At 41.7% G+C, this 21250-nt stretch overlaps 2 protein-coding genes across 3 annotated transcripts in view; one reads left to right on the top strand and one right to left on the bottom strand.

Annotated features, from left to right (window-relative positions):
* Positions 1-391: 391 nt before the first annotated feature.
* On the bottom strand, positions 392-7706 carry LOC143275306 (thialysine N-epsilon-acetyltransferase-like). The gene is made up of 5 exons (XM_076579302.1): positions 7559-7706; positions 7260-7311; positions 6659-6727; positions 4513-4670; positions 392-3283 (listed from the first exon to the last, which is right to left on the bottom strand). The coding sequence occupies exons 1-5, from the start codon at positions 7622-7624 to the stop codon at positions 3101-3103; spliced, it is 528 nt and encodes a 175-aa protein (XP_076435417.1). The 5' UTR covers positions 7625-7706; the 3' UTR covers positions 392-3100.
* Positions 7707-7929: 223 nt separating this feature from the next.
* LOC143275301 (ankyrin repeat domain-containing protein 42-like) overlaps positions 7930-21250 on the top strand; it is a 27838-nt gene continuing 14517 nt past the window's right edge. Inside the window, exons 1-6 of one of the 2 annotated variants that reach the window (XM_076579296.1) lie at positions 7930-8023; positions 9293-9456; positions 11092-11319; positions 12109-12244; positions 14444-14644; positions 16467-16592. In XM_076579296.1, coding sequence (XP_076435411.1) covers positions 8017-8023; positions 9293-9456; positions 11092-11319; positions 12109-12244; positions 14444-14644; positions 16467-16592 — 862 coding nt within the window. In that variant the 5' untranslated portion in view covers positions 7930-8016. The remainder of the gene's footprint in view (positions 8024-9292; positions 9457-11091; positions 11320-12108; positions 12245-14443; positions 14645-16466; positions 16593-21250) is intronic. The other variant, XM_076579297.1, reaches the window with a different exon arrangement.

Raw genomic sequence — 21250 nt, 5'->3', positions numbered from 1 at the left:
GAGAGAGTTAAAGCATGCATACACACACACACTTGCTTTTCTGTAAGTTCAGTTTTCAGATGCTGACATGAAATGAACTGGGTTGAGTTGAGCTGATATCAACAAAACATAGAGTTGTAAAATTCAACAAGTTTTTATTTTATTTTATTTTATTTTTTATTTTTTTAATCTGAATCTTTATTTTCCAAAAGTGGAAATAGTTCATGACTTGAGATACCTACAGCTTTTATGAATGTTGATACGGGCCATGGAAATATTTTGTCAGATGTTTGTTGACATGCTACTCTTCCTTTCATTCATTCACTCATCTTCCACATAAACACATAAGCATGCCAAGCTGCTGATTTATCTAGTCAATACTTTATTTCATAAAAGTAAAAAATTAAATAAAAAGAAAAGAAAAAAGTATGGAATGTCTTTGAACATGTTGAAAAACAAAAAAAGGGTAGTACAATTGTCACATTATGGGAAGGACACAACCTTGAACCACCACACAAGACTATGCTATATATTTTGTAGTAGTTCTTTTTTTCTTCTTTTTTTTGTCACATCTATGGTATTTTCTGTACTGTGAAATGATAATGATCATAATCATAGCTCAAACCACATTACAATAACACATCAGTCCAAAATGCACACACGCACACACACACACACACACACACACAGGTATAGAAGACACAGATGTAGGTCCATTGAATGGAATGGAATACTTTGCTTGAAAAGTAAATGTTCTAAAGATTTGTGTTCAAGAATATGAGTGACGAAGTAAAAGAGACATTGAAATCCAGGTTCATAATTACACAGCCGAAGAACTACAAACTCTCCTGTAGTGTTTCCCTCTGTTGAATTTGGGGACACCAGAGATTCTTTCATTAGTGGAAGTGTGGATGGACTTTGAAGGCACATACTTGCTTAAAAGGTAGGAAATATACTGAGGTGCAGTTCCATAATGACATGAAAACATAGATATTAAATCTTGTGGCCCATTTTGGTGTCCCTGCCCACTGGGGATGAGTACAGAGCAGTCTTTTTTTTTCCAAACTGTTTTCATGCTTCTTGCAGTCAGTGTTATATATTCATCTTTGTGTGTGTGTGTGTGTGTCTGATAACCACATAAAACATAATACACAAAGCTGTGAAATTATCGGTTAACAAGTATTCAGAAATCTGACCTTAACAAATGCAGAAACAAAACAGTTTTTTTCATTCACTGCCAAGATACAAGATATACTGGTAGAAAACCTTGCCTCGAAAAGGAAGGAACTTCTCTATACATGCATAAAAATATCACACATTGTGCTCACATATTCATTCTCAGAACTTGAACACATTCCACAGAAAGGCTCCAATGAAATTTTGTGCTCACACATTCATTCTCAGAACTTGAACACATTCCACAGAAAGGCTCCTATGAAATTTTGTGCTCACATATTCATTCTCTGAGCTTGGACACATTCCACAGAAAGGCTCCTATGAAATTTTGTGCTCACATATTCATTCTCAGAACTTGAACACATTCCACAAGAAAGGCTCATATGAAATTTATGTATTGGTTGTTTAAATTTCCGTAAGAGTCTTGTATGGAATCCAAACTTTTGAAAATGTATGTCACGCTCCACATATAGAATGGCAATATTTTTTCAACTGTTTACCAACGTTTCACTTTTCTCTTAAATGCTGTTCTGCACAGATTTTGTACTCTGCATTTTGTAGGAAAAGATACAAAGCCAATACAATAAGCAAATCAAGCACACTTTTTTTTTTTTTTTAGTATACTGACCTTCCCAACCATAATACACCACAAGTTTCGGAAAGAGCCAGACTGTTGCAGCAGTCACATCTTTCAGTCAACCATGATCCGGGATTATTCAGCAGTAAAAACATAGTACCTCCAATATCCAATATATTGGTACTTCCAATATCAGCCAAAGTTACGCACTCTTTTTTTTCTCCATTTTCTAAATCATTGCAGTGTGTGTGTGCGTGTGCGTGTGGTCTGCTATACAGGCATTTGACTTCTTATTTCTGTCTGTGTGTTGGGTCGCTGCAAACACACAACCTCAGTATATGTTCTCTACATAAATCATGTTTGTTCATCATTCCATTCCTACCGGACAGTTCCTAAAGATATGTATATAACAATATTCCAAAAGATATGTATATAACAATATTCCACCATTTTGAAAATAAATCTTCTACTTATCTTGAAAATATGATGCCTAAACTGAGACACACTAGATGAGCAGGAACACACAAATAAACATGAACATGTAAATTTTGTCTGAAAAAAAAAAGTCTGCCAAAACTGGTTCCCGTAAAACACAACTGCTCAGCATCAATACAAAAAGCTGCCCAGTGCATTTGCTAAAGAGTGCAGCACTTTTGAGAAATATTATAACTAATTACCATTCCAAACATAAACAAAGAATTGCAACACTGGGACAAATGAAAACCTGTCAGTGCGAAACCTTGCGTCAGTTTTTCAAGCTGACAGTTTCGGACACTGCTTGCACACACATTGATGTAAAATATATCAGAATTAAATCTGTACATTATAATGGAAAACAAATAACTCTCAGAAAAGAGCTCTCTAAATGCACTCTGTGGACAACTTATATCCAAATTAAATGAGATACAAGGTTTTATAATAAGTGAAAGACTATAAACAGCTATTAGTCAAAAACATACATAATTTGCCAGGTTCTGAAAATCTGGCTTGCGAGTGTACACTGTGGCCGAATGGTCAACAAATGTGCAGACATGTAAGTGCCTAAAACTCCTCGTGTGTCTAAACATGCAAGTCAAATACGCACATTAAAGACCCTGTAATCCATGTCAGTGTTCGTTCAGTTATGGAAACTAGAACATCCCAGCATACACGCCCCTGAAAATGGACAATAGTTGCCTCCACGGTGGGGTAAAATCAGACATGTAAAAAGCACAGAAGACGACGAAGGAAAAGAAGAAGAAAAAACAAAACAAGCAGAAGAAGAAGAAAAATTCTACTAATGTTGCACACGAAAATGTCTGCACTATCTATAAATATCTGCTTTCATATCTGCAATATCTATACGAAACCTAACGAAAAAAAAGTGCGTCAGGGCTTAGTGCCGTGCTCAGCAACAAAGTCCTGCATGACGGTCTTGGTCATGCGAAACATGTGCCAGCCCTCAGCCTCTGTGAGGTCGATGCCCCCACGGCGCTTGTACAGCTCTATGGCACCTGTGTTCCAGTCCAGCACAGCCCACTGGAGTCGGCTGCATCCTTTGGATAGCGCAGTCTGCAATGGACAGGGGGAAACTGGCTGTTAGTCGTATTGATCTCTTTCTTTTTTTCATTTTATTTCTGCTCAAGCAAATGTGTATAATGGTCACATAGATCTCTTTTTCTCTTCTTTTTTTGTGTTTCTGCTCAATAGCATAACCAAAGTATAATCATTAAAAAAATTATACTTGTCTGATATGATACTCTTTTGTTTTTGATTGTATATCTATTGTGGAGTGGTGGCCTGGAGGTAACGCGTCCGCCTAGGAAGCAAGAGAATCTGAGCGCGCTGGTTCGAATCACGGCTCAGCCGCCGATATTTTCTCCCCCTCCACTAGTCCTTGAGTGGTGGTCTGGATGCTAGTCATTCAGATGAGACGATAAACCAAGGTCCCGTGTGCAGCATGCACTTAGCGCACGTAAAAGAACCCAGGGCAACAAAAGGGTTGTTCCTGGCAAAATTCTGTAGAAAAATCCACTTCGATAGGAAAAACAAATAAAAATGCACGCAGGAAAAAACAAAAGGAGGGGGTGGTGGTGGCGCTGTAGTATAGGGACGAGTTCTCCATGTGGAGAGCAGCCTGAATTTCACACAGAGAAATCTGTTGAGATAAAAAGAAATACAAATACAAATACAAATATTTTCTCTTAAACTATGAAGATCCTATATTGTCAGGAACAGAGAAATCTGTTGAGATAAAAAGAAATACAAATACAAATATTTTCTCTTAAACTATGAAGATCGTATATTGTCAGGAACATTAACACACACACACACACACACACACACAGAGCACATCTAGTCACGATTAAGAAACACAAACACACAAAAAAAACAGTCACTCTCTAACACCCTTCCCATAAAGAAAATGACGAAAGCCAACAGGCTGTTAAATTCAACTCATCAATAAGACACAAAGAGAGACCGAGAGAAACCACACCCACACCCCCTTTGTCCCTCTCCCAACCCAAAACTGCTTGCCTCATTTCATGGCTAGGAAAAGAATTAAACGCATTGTCTTCTTGTCAGGCATCTGCCTAGTGAATTATATGATGTAGCATGTGTGGATTTGTCCAAAAACTGAAACAAACTGAAACTTCTTACATGAATGAACAACATTCTGTGCACAAGCGCACATAAAAATTGTGCGTTTCTAATGCTCTTGATAAAAAAAAAAAAAAAAAAATTCAAAGGAATATGTAACACAGAGATGGACAGAGAGAGAAAGCGACTGACTAACTGACCTTGGTGGCCTCTACCCATAATGCAGTGCCGATGCCCTTTGACCTCCATTCGGGAGTGACGTACAGATCTTCCATGTGGCAAGCCTTCCCTTCCCATGTGGAGTAGATGTAGAAGTACAGACAGTAGCCAATCACAGTCTTGTCCTTGCCAGTTTCATCTGTCAATTCAGAAACAGAACCAAAAAAAACTGTTAAAGATGAAAGGTCCAATACCTCTTTACAGCCATAGCAGCAGTGAGCTCATGCTCACTTTGTTAAATAGAATAGAATATAGAATATGTCTTTATCACTAAGTGTACCAGGGTCAAGGAATATTGGGGGGATAGTACATAACATGGTATGAACATAAATAAAAAATCATACACAAACACAGATACAGTAGAAATTAGAATACATACAAGTGCATATCAATCTAAAAACTTGTGCATACTCACACATACACGCACTGCACACAAACACATACACACATACTCTCTCTCTCTCTCTCACACACACCCACACGTTTGAACAGAAGCTGCAAATTACATGTGGATGGGGCTGACAGCTAGATCTTCAGGTAGACGGTTGTTCGTTGCACAATTCTATTTATCATACTGGATTTGTTCAAGAGACAGGGCATTGACTGCTTTGGGGAAAAGCTATTGGCGGAGCGATTGGTTTTCGTCCTTATACTTCTGTACCATCGACCAGAGGGAAGCATCTCGAAAATCCCAAAAGCTGGATGTGATTCATCCTGGCTGATTGATTTTGCTTTTCTGAGTAGCCACTTATAATATATGTCGTCTAGAGAAGGTAGATCAGCCCCAGTAATCTTGGTGGCAGTTTTTATGATTCTGTTAAGGGCTGCAACTTCTGCCTTGGAAATGTTTCTGTACCAAACAGTGATGGCGAAGGTTAGCACACTTTCAATGACTGCTCGGTAGAAATCAACCATGATTTCTTTTTTAATTCTGAAAGCACAGGCACTGTTGTGCTTTCTTAACAATTTCTTCCATATTTTTCTCCCATTTCAAATCGTGGGAAATGATCAGTCCGAGAAATTTAAATTCGCTGATGATCTCAACTTGCTTGTCTTTAATGACAAGTGGTAAGGGGTCAGATCTGGTCTTCCTGAAGTCTAAAATTAATTCTTTTGTTTTTGATACGTTGAGTTCTAAGCTGTTTTGATCACACCTGCTGACGAGTTCCAGTACTTCTGCCCTATATTTTGACTCATCAAAGGCAAAGCACTGCAATGCTGGGTCCCAGTCCTCCCCTTCTACCGCTTTGATCTACCTTAAATAAAGTCAGGTGCCCATTCACACTTGGGTGGAGTGGGGAAAATCAAAGGAAAATGCCTTTTCCAAGGACACAACGCCATGCCGAAACAGGGGCTTCAAACCCCGATCACTTGGTGAACACAGGTTCAGAGCCTTCTTCTTCTTCTTCTTTCCGTTTCACGACCAACATCGACTTGCCGATGACTCTGTCGTGGTTCATGCATGCTGGGTATTTTCCTGTCTCCATAACCCACCGAACACTGACATGGGTTACAGGATCTTTAACGTGCGTATTTGATCTTCTGCGTGCGTATACACACGAAGGCGGTTCCGGCACTAGCAGGTCTGTACATATGTTGACCTGGGAGATCGGAAAAATCTCCACCCTTTACCCTCCAGGCGCTGTTACCGTGATTCGAACCCGGGACCCTCAAATTGAAAGTCCAATGTTTAAACCACTCGGCTATTGCGCCCGTCACAACCACCATGCTGAAACAGGGGCTTCAAACCCCAATCACTTGGTGAACACTGAGTCTCAATGCCTGACCTGGGAGATTGGAAAAATCTCCACCCCTTTACCCACTGGGCACCGTCAATGAGATTTAAACCTGGGACCCTCAGATCGAAAGTCCAGTGCTTTAACCACTTGGCTATTGTGTGCACATTTCTTTGGTTGTCTCTGAGTATGTCTGCATCTCTGTCTAGCCAGACACATGTTTTGATGGGGGTTTTTTTGTTGTTGTTTTGTTTGGGTTTAAAAAAATTGTACATTTCAAAACACAATTTTTGATGTGAAGTGTTTGTTTTATTAGGGAACCAATCATATGAACCAGCTGCAGATTTAAATTCCACACACTTCACTGTGCCACACAACATCACAGCTGTACCTGTTGTGTTTGTTTCAGCAACCAGGCACTGGAAATAGCGGTCTGATCCAAAACCATCAGCCCTCAGAACTGGAACAAATATTGGTATGCAAATTCAGTTGACATAGGTGCTAAAGAATAAAACATGCACACACACACACACACACACACACACACACACACAGACACACACACACACACACTCACTGACCCAAAAATGTGTGAGCATGAGCACAGACACATTTTTCATCATGGTGACATGGAATCTCAAGTTTTTTTTCACAAATATATTTGTATTTGTTTTGTTTTTTTTCTTTCTTACAGTGCATGAAAACAAAATGCTAAACTACAAAGATCCAATAAAATCCAATAAACCACACACACACACACACACACACACACACACACATATATATATATATATATATATATATATATATATATATATATATATATATAATGACATTTCAAATAACAAGAAAAGAAAAACATGATGTATGACACATGCATAGGCGGCCCATGCAGCAGAAGAAAAAAGTAATTGTCACCAAGTCAAAAATAATGTGCGCACACACACACACACACACACACACACACACGCATACTTCTCTGGTCCTCTTACCATCTGCGTTTATACGCACTTGATCTGGCATCTTTTCAAATTCTGCAAGTTCCTGGAACAATTGGAAAGCAGTCATCGGACTAAAGTCTTAAAAAAAAAACAAAAAAACCAACAACAAATACTATAAGGATTACCTTTTAGTTTTCCTCTGTGTGTGTGTGTGTGTGTGTGTGTGTGTGTGTGTGTGTGAGCGCGCGTGCGAGCTAAGTCTTTTAATAAGTGTAGAAGTTCCAGTTGTCGCGAAAAAAAAAAAGTTGACACTTTGAACTATTTTGTTGCTTAATTCATACGGCACTTACTACAATCAAATTCATTATCTGGTCACAGTCCTTCTCCTCTGCATTGCGTATTACATAGTCACCCATTGTTACAATATCAGCTGAGCTTGTGAAAATATTTTTTACACCCTGAGTTTTCCTGTACCACGGGGCTTTCGCTTTGGAAGACTTTTCGCTGTCGGAGTTGTCTTTCGTTGAACAGCAGACTAGATTTCTTCTTTCAATATATTTTCTATAATCACCTTCGATAGAAAGTATGAAAATGAAAATGCATAAAATTCATTCTTACTTAAATCTTTAACATGTTCCAAAATCTTGATGCACCATTTTAAAACACTCATTTTTTTTCTTCCATAATTTAGACCAATCAGACAAGAAGTTGTTCTCAGGCACGGTAACGTTGGTACCCGTGTAAACACTTTCCTCAACAGTGTGGGACTGGTTCATTTCGCCTGTTTTTACGAAGATAGGACGTCATTATGCCGTGTAAGACTTTCTTCAGTGTTTTGTTTTGTAACAAGTTCATTCCAGTGATTTCCTGTTTTTACCATCGATGCCATGATAAACTTTTTACATGGAAAATCTATCATTATTGATATTGTAATTATGTTTTTCATGTTACGGTGTCACAACAAAATCACATTTTCAACCATATTATTATCTCATATACCCTGTAGCATTTAGTGCTGCTTTGTTGTTATTGTGATAGACATGTGGGGAGGGGGGGAGGGCAGGTTGTAAGGTGTGGCATTACGATTTATGCGTAAACATTTGAGTCTTGAAGTGCAAACTTGCATGCAGAAACATGTTTTCAAATACACATGCACACACTATGTATATACTTATGAGAATATGGCATGTGTGTGTGTGTGTGTGTGTGTGTGTGTGTGAAGATATGATTAAAAAAAAGTTTTGAATAGAATGTATGTGTTTTGCTATATTGGTCATCAGTGTAAATCATTTTAGAAAGAATGTTCAGTGCATAAATCAGTAGTATAGCTCATGCAAAAGATGGCCTCTGTTTCAAAACTAAAAAAGAAAGCTTCAATGTCAAGAGACTGTGGAAGCAATTAGATGGAGTTCCCTAATCAGATAACAATTATATTCCAGCACATAATGCTGTTTAACCCCACCCAGCAACATCAACATCACAGTGTCTTTTGACTCAACCAAGGCATATGGACCACACACACACACACACACACACACACACACACACACACACACACACACACACACACACACACACACTTGTTAGACAGCTTCTTTAATATAACCTATTTCTCAGCTTCTTTCCAATTCAGAAGGTGAATGGCTAGAATGCTGGACTCTCACCCTGGGTTCAGTCCCCATGGTCTCAGGTCAGCTGCTCTCCCAGGTCAATATATGTGCAGACCAGCTAGTGCCAGTACTCCCTTCAAGTGTATATGCATGCAGAAGATCAAATACACACGTCAAAGATCCTGTAATCCATGTCAGCGTTAGGTGGGTCAGGGAAACAAGAACATACCCAGCATACACATCCCTGAAAACAGAGTGTAGCTGCCTACATGACAGGGGTAAAAACAGTCATACACATAAAAACCCACTTGTACATATGAGTGAATGTGTGAGTTGCAGTCCAAAAGCAAACAAAAAATACAAACAAAAAACAAGACCAAAAAACAAAAAAATAAGTTTCTGAGAGACAGCCATGAAATGTACAATTCAAAACTGAACCCTGACAAATGAAGTTACATCGACTGCATGTTACAGCAGTCACAGATGGCCGAGGTTACCAGAGCATCCATGATGCGGTGCGAAGCAGCGATGTTTTACATCTGGAGGTGATGGTGAAGAACGGTGCTAGCATCAACGAGGTGGAGGACAGAGACAAGTTCACACCTGTACACACTGCCTGCAACATCGGTGCTCTGGAGGTTAGTGACTCTCTTTCGCAATGTGAGTTTGTATCAGTACATGGAAGGGTAAAAAAAACATGGGTATAAAATCCCACTTGTAGTTGTACATGTGTACGGGTGACTGACTGTGGGAATTGCTGCCCTAAAAATAATGCAGAATAAAAAATTTTAAAAAGGAAGAAGAAATAACACAAATTCCATAGCGAAGATTAACTCTCTCCAGACGAAGAAATGCATGAGCATTCCTACATAAAATGTATTCGGTTTCAGACGACGGAATGGAATAGCATTTTCAAGAAATAAAAATCCATCACGCGCTGTACACGTGATTTTGTGATTAGCCAAGCAGAGTGCGCTATTCTGGGTCACTCCACAATCGAATGGTATGATTGGTCAGCCTGCCATGTGTGGCCTATCTTGCACACATGCTGACAAAGTCACTGACCGGTCGTCTGCTTGCGTGCCAGCCTGTTAGCAAAGCGGGCTCTTCTCAAAATGTTGTGAAGTGAACAAGGCAGCGACGGCAGCGTTTTAGTGTTGCCGAAGTACTTGAAATGCTACAAACTGAAGGGTTGGACATTGAAGAGGTGGATGATGACGAAGAAGAAAGCGAATTTAATGTAGAAAGCGAGCATGGGTATGGTGATTCGGGGTGAAAAATTGGCAGTATTTTCTACATATGGCATAACTGTAAGAATAAGATGAGAAATTTGATTTTTTATATATATATGTAATAGCTCAACATGTAATAAACCAGTTCTGAAAGTTTCATTTTCTTACTCTGTATTTTGTATTTTTTGTAATTTTTTCCTAATCCTTACAAATGGGCCGTCTGTGGGCAAAAGCAAGGGAGAAAACTTGTCGTCCCGAGTGAGTTAAGTGAAAATTAGAGGAAGGTGGCAGAATAGGTAAGACGCTCAGCTGCCAGTGTAGAGAGTCCGTTCAAATCCCACTCTTGCCCTTTCTCCCAAGTTTGACTTGAAAATCAAACTGGGTGTCTAGTCATTCAGATGAGACGATAAACCTAGGTCCTGTGTGCAACACACACTTGGCGCACTGAAAAAGAAACCCATGGCAATGAGAGTGTTGCCCTCTGGCAAAATTCTGTTGGAGGAATCCTTTCTGTTAGGTACACAAAATGACAAATATATGCGCATACACTCGAGGCCTGACAGAGTGCGTTGTGGTGTAGCGTACGTGGATTTGTCCAAATGCAGTGACGCCTCCTTGAGAAACTGAAACTGAAACCTTTAATGTCAATTATGAATAAGTACATGGTAGGGTAAAAACATTGGCATAAAATCCCACTTGTAGTTGTGCATGTGTATGAGTGATTGAATGTGGGAGTTGCTGGCCTAAAAACAATGTAGAATATGATAATAGAAAAGAAGAAGAAATAACAAATATTGACAAATCTCCCTATATATATATATATATATATATATATATATATATATATATATATATATATATATTCTGCCTTATTTTTAGGGCAGCATCTTCTGTCCTGGTGCACTTTTTTGCACACCAGGAATGGGATGGAAATTTCTGTCCAACCCAGGCTTTGAATAAATTTAAAAAGATATCGAACAATGGGGTGATTATTAACATTTTTTTTTTCTTTTTTCCTGTGCCTGTGGTGTGTGCATGCAGTGCCTTCACTGGCTGCTGTGGCACGGGGCCGACGCCACGGTAACGACCCCGCGGGGCTGGACCCCGGCCCACATCGCGGCCATCCGCGGCCAGGAGGGCTGTCTGCAGGCCCTGGCCAACAACGGAGTCAGCATGTCGGCCAAGGACGCCCGAGGCTCCACCCCTCTGCACCTGGCCTGCGCCCACGGGCACTCCTTCTGCGTGCAGGGTCTTCTGCGGTGTGGGGTGGTGAGGAGGGTGGTTTTTTTTTTTAGGGGATGCTGTGTTTGTGTTGTTTGTATGTGTGAGTGTGTGTGTGTCTGTGTTTGGGGCAGAGTGGTGTTGGCGGTGTGGTGGTGATGTGTGTGTGTGTGTGTGTGTGTGTGTTAGGGGATTGGAGGTTGTGTTGTGTTTGTATGCATGTACATGTCTACATGCGTATGTGTCCGCATGTGCATGTATTTACGTGTCTGTGTGTTTTTCCTTTGTTTCTGTTTTTAGAACGATTTTTGTTTTGTTTCGTTTTGTTTTGTTGTGTTGTGTTTTTGTATCTTGACTTCACTAATGTCAATATGCATGTGTAGTCTGACAGAGATAAACACACACATGCATGCACACACACACACACACACACACAGCCCTCCGTGCATTCATGCAGTTGTGTGTGTAAAGCATATATTGTAACTTTTTGGTGCGGTGGTTTATATTCATCTAATATCACTTACAGTGAAAGGACGTTAAACTAAAGAACGAACAAATGGTTTATATTTGCGATCTGTATCTTTGTCTTGGGGCATGTGAGTGTGTGTGAATATACTTTCATATTATATATATCATACATAGTTGGTTTTTTTGGCATGTCTTCGTATACTGTTGTATGCCATTCTGCACTATTGTATAATACGTTTTGTTTCAAGGGAGGCGCTCTTAAGAAACTACCATACAGAAAATTTGCGCCATTATAAGTATACCGTGTATCATCATGAACGTTGGTATTATTATTATTAATCATAAAGAATACAACACTAATGATGACAGGACGCGAACGGGGTGGACAAGAACAGCTGGACAGCAGTCCACGTGGCTTCCTACCACGGTCGATTGGGCTGTCTACAGATGCTCATCAAATGGGGCGCTCGCTACGACGACGTCGACAGCAACGGAAACACTCCAGGTAGATTTTGATAAGATTAACGATCTCGTTTGTGGCGTTGACCGTGTTGTCACCGTGTTCACGAGTTGTCAGTGTTAGGGCCCTGTTTGTGTGCGTCTGTCTGTGTCGTCGTCATGGTCATGATGTCGACTGCAGCGGAAACACCCCCCAGGTGTGGAACTGATTAACGATCCTGTTTGTGGCCTGGACTGTGTTGTCACAGTGTTCACAAGTTGTCGGTGTTGGAGTTCTGTGTGTGTGTGTGTCTCTGTGTCAGCGTCATAGTAAATAGTAATGTGACAAGGCATTAGACACCAAAATACACAGTCATGATATACTCTGTGTAATACAAATAGAGATACATACATGCACACATACATATAGACCTGCATCAGTGTTGTGCAGTCTGATATTTCTCCATAATATGTTATGAGCTATTGTTTCTCATCACCCTCATAACAAAAACAACAAGTGAACAATTACCATCATGCTCATAGGGAAAACAGTAAGTGAACAGTTATCATACTTGTAGGGAAAACAGCAAGTGAACAATTATCACCCATCTCATAACAACAAGTGAACAATTATCATCACCCTAATAAGATTAACAACAAGTGAACAATTGTCATCATTCTCATAACTAATACAAGTGAACAGTTATCATCATTAACATAACAAAAACAAGTGAACAATTATCATTCTTATAACAAGAGAACAATTATCATCACCATCATAATAACAAGTGAACAATTATCATCACCATCACAATAACAAGTGAACAGTTATCATTATCCTCATAACAACAAGTGAACAATTATCATCATCCTCATAACTACAAGAGAACAATTATCATCATCCTTATAATGAAAACAACAAGTGAACAATTATCATCACCCTCATAACAACAAGAGAACAATTATCATCATCCTCATAACAACAAATGAACAATTATCATCATCCTCATAACAACAAATGAACAATTATCATGACCCTCATAATACCAAGTGAACAATTATCATCCTCCTCATCCTCATGACAACCAGTGAACAATTATGAACAATTATCATTACCCTCATAACATGTGAACAGTTATGAACAATTATCATCATCCTCATAACAACAAGTGAACAATTATAATTATCCTCATAACAACAAGTGAATAATTATCATTATCCTCATAATGAAAACAGCAGGTGAATATAAGTTACATCATCATCCTCATAACAACAAGTGAACAGTTATCATTATCCTCATAGTGAAAACAACAGGTGAATATAAGTTACATCATCATCTTCATAACAACAAGTGAACAGTTATCATTATCCTCATAGTGAAAACAGCAGGTGAATATAAGTTACATCATCATCCTCATAACAACAGGTAACAGGCGCAATAGCCGAGTGGTTAAAGCGTTGGACTTTAAATCTGAGGGTCCAGGGTTCGAATCTCGGTAATGGCGCTTGGTGGGTAAAGGGTGGAGATTTTTCCGATCTCCCAGGTCAACATATGTGCAGACCTGCTAGTGCCTGAACCTCCCTTCATGTGTATACGCTAGCAGAAGATCAAATACACTCATTAAAGATCCTGTAATCTATGTCAGCGTTCGGTGGGTTATGGAAACAAGAACATACCCAGCATGCATATCCCTGAAAATGGAGTATGGCTGCCTACATGGTGGGGTAAAAACAGTCATACACGTAAAAGGAGAAGAAGAAGATAACAAGTGAACAATTATCATCACCTGCATAATAACAAGTGAACAATTTGTATTTCTTTTTATCACAACAGATTTCTCTGTGCGAAATTCGGGCTGCTCTCCCCAGGGAGAGCGCATCGCAGTACTACAGCACCACCCATTTTTTAATATTTTTTCCTGCGTGCAGTTTTTTGTTTTTTTTTACTATCGAAGTGGATTTTTCTACAGAATTTTGCCAGGAACAACCCTTTTGTTGCCATGGGTTCTTTTACGTGCTCTAAGTGCGTGCTGTACATGGGACCTCAGTTTATCAGCTCATCCGAATGACTAGCGTCCAGACCACCACTCAAGGTCTAGTGGAGGGGGAGAAAATATCGGCGGCTGAGCCATGATTCAAACCAGCGCGCTCAGATTCTCTCGCTTCCTAGGCGGACACGTTACCTCTAGGCCATCACTCCATCACTCCACCCTCTTAACAAAAGCAACGAGTGACAGCTCTGTAACAATACCACACCCTCCCTCAGCCCACCTGGCAGCCATGGAGGGTCACCTCCCCTGCCTCAAGTTCCTGGTCAGCAGTGAGGGGTGCCCGGACCACACGCTGGGCGCGCGGAACGACCATGGGGAGACACCCCGGGACCTGGCCCAGCAGTTCTACAAGGAGAACATCCTGGAGTACATTGACCACGTCCAGCACGAGATGGACCACCCTGAGGAGGCCGAGAGTGAGTTTTGCGGGGAAGGATTGATGGGGGTGGGTTGTGGGAGGGGTTGGGGGGTGGGGGTGATGGGTGCTTGTGTTCATGCTCTTGACGCTTAAGTTTAACTCATTCCACCCTGAGGGGGCCGAGAGTGAGTGGTTATGTCCGTGCATTTGAGGCTTAAGTTGAATTAACGTGTTCCACCCTGAGAAGGCCGAGAGTGAGTGGTTATGTTCATGCATTTGACACTTAAGTTGAATTAACGTGTTCCACCCTGAGAAGGCCAAGAGTGAGTGGTTATGTCTATGTACTTGACACTTAAGTTAAATTAACTTGTTCCACCCTGAGAAGGCCGAGAGTGAGTGGTTATGTTCATGCATTTGACGCTTAAGTTGAATTAACATGTTCCACCCTGAGAAGGTCGAGAGTGAGTGGTTATGTTCATGCATTTGATGCTTAAGTTGAATTAACTTGTTCCACCCTGAGAAGGTCGAGAGTGAGTGATTATATTCATGCATTTGACGCTTAAGTTAAATTAACTTGTTCCACCCTGAGAAGGCCGAGAGTGAGTGATTATGTGAATGCATTTGATGCTTGTTGAATTAACATGTTCCACCCTGAGGAGGTCGAGAGTGAGTGGTTATGTTCATGCATTTGACGCTTAAGTTGAATTAACGTGTTCCACCCTGAGGAGGTCGAGAGTGAGTGACGTTCAAGCATAAAATATTAATTTTCATCCCAGCATAATAGATACGTAAGCACGTAGTCATTACACATACTTGAAAAGATTACTTTTTTTATATAGAAATATTAGTATAATAGCTACATCAGTGCATTGTCATTACACATACATGAAAAGATTACACGATTTTCGACGTATATGTATTATACTAAGATGATTTCGATGATTATCCCACATATAGAATCCACACACTCACATCATGGCAACCTAAATCTCAGACAACTCAAAACACATGCATAATGTTAAAATATTCACTGAAATTGTCCATGAAAACCGAATATTCAGACAAAGAACTTAGTGTATTCGGAAGAGTACTACTTTGAATACATTTAGAAACAATGTATTAATCGAAAACTGACATGTTATATAGAAAACAGGAAAAAAAACAGAAAAAAACCCCGAAAAGAAAGAAAACAGAAAGAATAAAAGGTTTTTTTTGTTTTGGCCAATGAAGAAGGTGTGTGAAAGCACCAAAAGAAAAAAAAAATACTAGCGTAATGGCTACATTAGTGTTTAGTCATTATACACACATGAAAATGTAACATTTCTATAATAGCAAAAAAGCCACATTAGTACCTGGTCATTACACACACATAAAAAGGTTACATTTTTTAAGTACTAGCTTAATAGCAACATTAGTACTTAGTCATTTCACGCACACGAAAAGATGACATTTCTATACTTGCAAAAAAATGCTACATTAGCACATCTAGTCACCAGCCACTGAAAAAACAAAAACAGAACAAAATGTTCACACACCAGTCCATTCACTCTTTGCAGACAAATATAAAGGGGGCGGGGGGTTGGAGGGGGAGTGTCAGAGAAAACGAAACTTTGAAGTATCCTCTCTCAGTGGGTTAAGCATATGCATGTGCCCACATATGCATGCATGTGCACACACGTACATACAAATAGGCATACTGAAGCATACACACACATACACAGACATGCACACAAACACACACACACACACACATACACACACACACACACACACACACACACACACTGTCTGTTGTGAGTCTACAGACCTGGCATAAATCCTGCATCAGTACCTGGTCATTACTCACACCTCAGCTGTGTGTGTGTGTGGTGGGTGTGCAGACCTGGCCTTCCCGGCCCACATCGCAGCCTACAATGGAGAGCTGGATCACCTGAGGATTCTGGTGGAGAACGGGGTGGTCAACATCAACGAGCGTGACGACAAAGGCAACACCCTGGCTCACAAAGGTACTGTCGCTGTGTTAGGAGTCTGTCCATACCCCTCCCGCCCCCGTGGTTTATTTTAACCCGTGGGCGTCAAATCTGGCCAGGTCAGATTAACCCTGGGGCACAACAGCCGAGTGGTTAAAGTGTTGGACTTTCCATCTGAGGGCCCCAGGTTTGAATCTCGGTAACGGCGCCCAATCTCCCAGGTTAACATATGTGCGGACCTGCTTGTGCCTTAACCCCCTTTGTGTGTATACGCACACAGAAGATCAAGTACACATGTTAAAGATCCTGTGATCCATGTCAGCATTCGGTGGGTTATGGAAACAAAGAACATACCCAGCATGCACACTCTACATACATCCAAAGTGAGCTTACATGGGTGGTGTTGGAGAAAAGGAAGCTGTGAGTACTTATAGATAAGTTTTTAAAAGATGAGTCTTTAGTGATGAGCGAAAAGCAGAAATAGAATCAGATGCACGGATATAATGAGTGTCACGGTATCATGTATTTCGTGTTTCGCGATCGAAATAGTCACCTCCGGTGACCTCGACCTCGAGCCTCGTTTTCGATATGTACTCACTCGTTTTCGAACCATGTTGTTAGCCTGTCAGAGGCAGTTCAGTTTTTGCATCAGTAAAGGAAACATCAACAAGAAGTGAGGTTCCTGTTGTTACGAGTCTGTAAGAACGTGTGAGAACGAAGCATGGTGGCAGTCGGCGGCTCTACGAATCCAGCTTTATGAAGATTTCCGCACAACGAATCGGCGACGCAACTTGGCAACTGTGAGAGATTCTCAGCTGTAGCAGACGAGACAGCTCGACGCTACGACTTGAAAACGAAGAGACCTCAACACACCACTTACAGACGAGAAATAACCTGTGAGTTGAGTTTTTCTTATTTCCTCATAAGATGCCTTTCAAACCGCCAGAGAACTTCGATTTTAAGCAGCCAGAAAGCTGGCCACAATGGCGGAAAAGATTCGAACGTTTTGTGATTGCAAACGAACTGAGCACTAAAAGTTTTCAAATACAACTTTCATCGCTGATTTATGCCATGGGGGCCACTGCAGAGCAGGTCTACGAGTCTTTTCACTACGATGAAACGGAAGAGACAGGACCCAATCTCAAAGCTGTGCTAGACTTATTTGATAGACATTTCGTTCCACAAAAGAACATAATACATGTTAGAGCAATGTTCTATCAGCGAAGCCAGGACAGCAGTGAAAGCATAGAAGCATTCTACCGAGCTCTCTATGAACTTTCTGAACACGCTAACTTTCCCAACCGAGAAGACACCATACGAGATAGGTTTGTTCTTGGTGTATCTGATAGGGAGTTATCAGAGAAATTACAACTTCAAGCTGATTTGACGCTAGAGAATGCAGTGAAGCAGGCCAGGCAATACGAGAGCGTTAAGAAACAGCTAGGGGAACAGAGAAAGCTAGGGGAGAAAGTAGATGCTGTTCATGCAAAAGGCCAAGGAAAGCAGAGAGGAGGAAAAGGAAAAGGAGGAAATTTAAGAAATACAAGAAAACAGGATAGCACAGGACCTAAGGACAAGACAGATCGCTGCGGACGTTGCGGGCGAGGACCACACTCGAGAGAAGATTGTCCAGCTATAGGCAAACGCTGCAGGACCTGCCAGAAGTTCAACCATTTCTCAACAGTATGCCGAACGAAACAGTTGAAAGCTGTAGATGCAGAAGACGAGACATATTTTCTGGGAGCAGTGCAGTCGCCATCCAACCAAGCATGGATGACAGACATCAATATAGGCCAGAGCAAGGTCAAGTTTAAGATCGACACAGGGGCCGACGTGACTGTGATGCCGGCCAAAATATATAAGACTCTGAAACCACAACCAACTTTGACGCCGTCCAAGATCATTCTTCAGGGAGCAGGAGGTCAGATAGATTGTCTAGGAATGTTCAAACAATCAGTGACACTGCACAGTAAGAATGTCAACCTTGAGATTTACGTCGCTGAAGGACAAACAGACTGTTTACTCAGCAGAGAAGCGAGCGTCCAGTGCGGGTTAGTGCAGAGGATTGGCAGCATTGAGAAAGCTTTCGGTCCAGTAGGCGACCCAGTCAAGTGTCCGCCTGTGAAAATTGTACTGAATGAAAACCACACACCCTACAGCCTGAACTGTGCAAGACGAGTCCCCATCCCTCTCATGGACAAGGTCAAGCGAGAACTCCAGAAGATGGAGGAAGCAGGCATCATTGAAGAAATCACTGAGCCAACAGACTGGTGTGCACCGATGGTGCCAGTTTTGAAGAAAAACGGTAGTGTTAGAATATGTGCAGACCTGAAGAAACTGAACCTCGCAGTCAAGCGTGAACTTTACCCCATACCATCACTTGAAGACCTTCTATATAAACTCAAAGGAGCAAAAGTTTTCAGTAAGCTAGATGCTACAAGCGGTTTCTATCAAATTCCCTTGGATGAGGCAAGCTCAAAGCTGACTACGTTCATCACACCACACGGCAGATACAAGTTTCGACGTCTACCATTTGGGATATCATCAGCTCCTGAAATTTTCCAGAGAACAATGGAAACCATCCTGCAAGATGAGAACGTCGTGTGCTTTTACGATGACATTTTAGTCTTCGGCGAGTCGCAAGAGCAGCATGATCAAGCACTGAAATCAGCAATCGACAAACTCACCGAAGCACGCTTGAAGCTCAACAAGGAGAAATGCACTTTTGGAGAACCAGAGATAGAATTTCTGGGCCATATCATTTCAGCAGACGGGATCAAGCCAGACCCAAAGAAGGTGAAAGCCATTGTTGAAATGCCAGACCCGACCAACGTCACGGAGCTGAGGAGAGTGTTAGGAATGTTCAACTTCCTAGGTCGTTCCCTACCAAACTTGTCTTCAGTTCTGAAGCCTGTCACAGAGCTACTGGAAAAAGATGCAGCTTGGCACTGGGGTGAACCACAGAGACTAGCGATGACAAAAGCCAAAGAACTTTTGACATCAGCACCAACATTGGCCCACTACGACTTGTCCAGAGCGACGACCGTGAGTGCAGACGCCTCGAGCTACGGTATTGGAGGTGTTCTCCTACAAGACCATGAAGGGCAGCTGAAACCAATTGCTTTTTGCTCAAGAACTCTCACATCAGCAGAAAGAGGATACGCGCAAATAGAAAAAGAGTGTCTTGCGGCAATCTGGACGTGCGAAAAGTTCTCACGTTACCTGATAGGGCTTCCAAACTTTACTCTTCAGACAGATCACAAACCACTGGTCCCTCTGATCAACTCGAAAGATCTACACGAGACCCCTCCAAGATGCCAGAGGATGTTGATCAGATTCCTGAGATTCAACTTGAAAGCAGTACATACTCCAGGCAAGAACCTGGTAGTTGCGGACGCCCTATCGAGAAGTCCCGTCGAGGAGGAGATGGAGGAAGGTTTTTCGTCAGCAGACGTGGAGGCTCATGTCGACGGAATCGCCTCATCCTGGCCAATCTCTGACGAGCGACTCGACAAAATAGCCCGAGAGAGCCAGAGAGACCCAATCCTGAGTGAAGCTCTACAGCAAACTGCTTCAGGCTGGCCCAAGTATCGCCAGGACCTGCGACCAGAGCTACACAAGTTCCATGAGCACCGTGGAGAATTCAGCGTGTACAAGGGATTGCTCTTGAGAGGAACAAGAATCGTGATTCCAGCAGCCATGCAGAAAGAAATCTTAGAGAAGATTCACCATGGACACCAGGGTATCGCGAAGTGTCGTGAAAGAGCCAAATCGTCAGTTTGGTGGCCTGGGATAAGCCAAGAGATCAAGAACATTGTGAATAACTGTCGTACATGCGAGGTAAAGAGACCGTCACAGCCATTAGAACCACTAGTGATGACTGAGCTACCAGAACGTCCCTTTCAAAAGGTGTCGTGTGACCTGTTTGAGTTCAAGGCTCAACACTACCTCGTACTCTATGACTTCTATTCACGATTCATCGAGATTGCACATCTCAGACAACAGACATCAGAGACCGTGATCAACAGCATGAAGAACATTATCTCTAGACACGGAATACCTGAGTTGATCATCACAGATAATGGGAGACAATTTACTTCCAAGGGGTTCCAGGATTTTGCAGATTCCTGGCAGTTTTCTCATAGGACTACTAGTCCGTACCATTCCCAAGCCAACGGTGGAGCTGAACGAGCAGTCAAGGAGGCTAAGAAGATTCTAAGTCAAGATGATCCAGCCCTTGCCCTCCTGATCCACCGATCCACTCCAACAACACCAACAGGAGAAAGTCCGGCTATGTTAGCTTACGGCAGAAACCTGAGAACCACACTCCCATGTCTTCCAGCAACTCTTGAGTCACGTACTGTGAACAAAGAGACTATAAGAGACAGAGACACCAGAAGCAAGCTCTCCACTAAGCTTAACTTTGACCATCGTCACGGCACTAAAGAGCTACCAGAGCTACTTCCCGGTGACGTCGTCCTTCAGAAGTTGGACAACGAGAAGGAGTGGGGCAATCCTGCCACAGTCATCAAGCAGTGTGCACCTCGATCATACGAGATACAGGCATCCAAAGGGCTGCACCGGCGTAACAGGCGCCACCTTATGAGGACATCCAGACCCTTACCCCAACCAATCCAAATCCCAATTGTCCCCATGAACCAACCCACTGTACCCAACACTGATCCCGTCCTTCC

This window comes from Babylonia areolata, chromosome 30 (assembly GCF_041734735.1).
Source record: "Babylonia areolata isolate BAREFJ2019XMU chromosome 30, ASM4173473v1, whole genome shotgun sequence".
NCBI lineage: Eukaryota > Metazoa > Mollusca > Gastropoda > Neogastropoda > Buccinidae > Babylonia > Babylonia areolata.
Note: the sequence above shows the minus strand (reverse complement) of the source record. Positions and strands in the feature narration are given on the sequence as shown.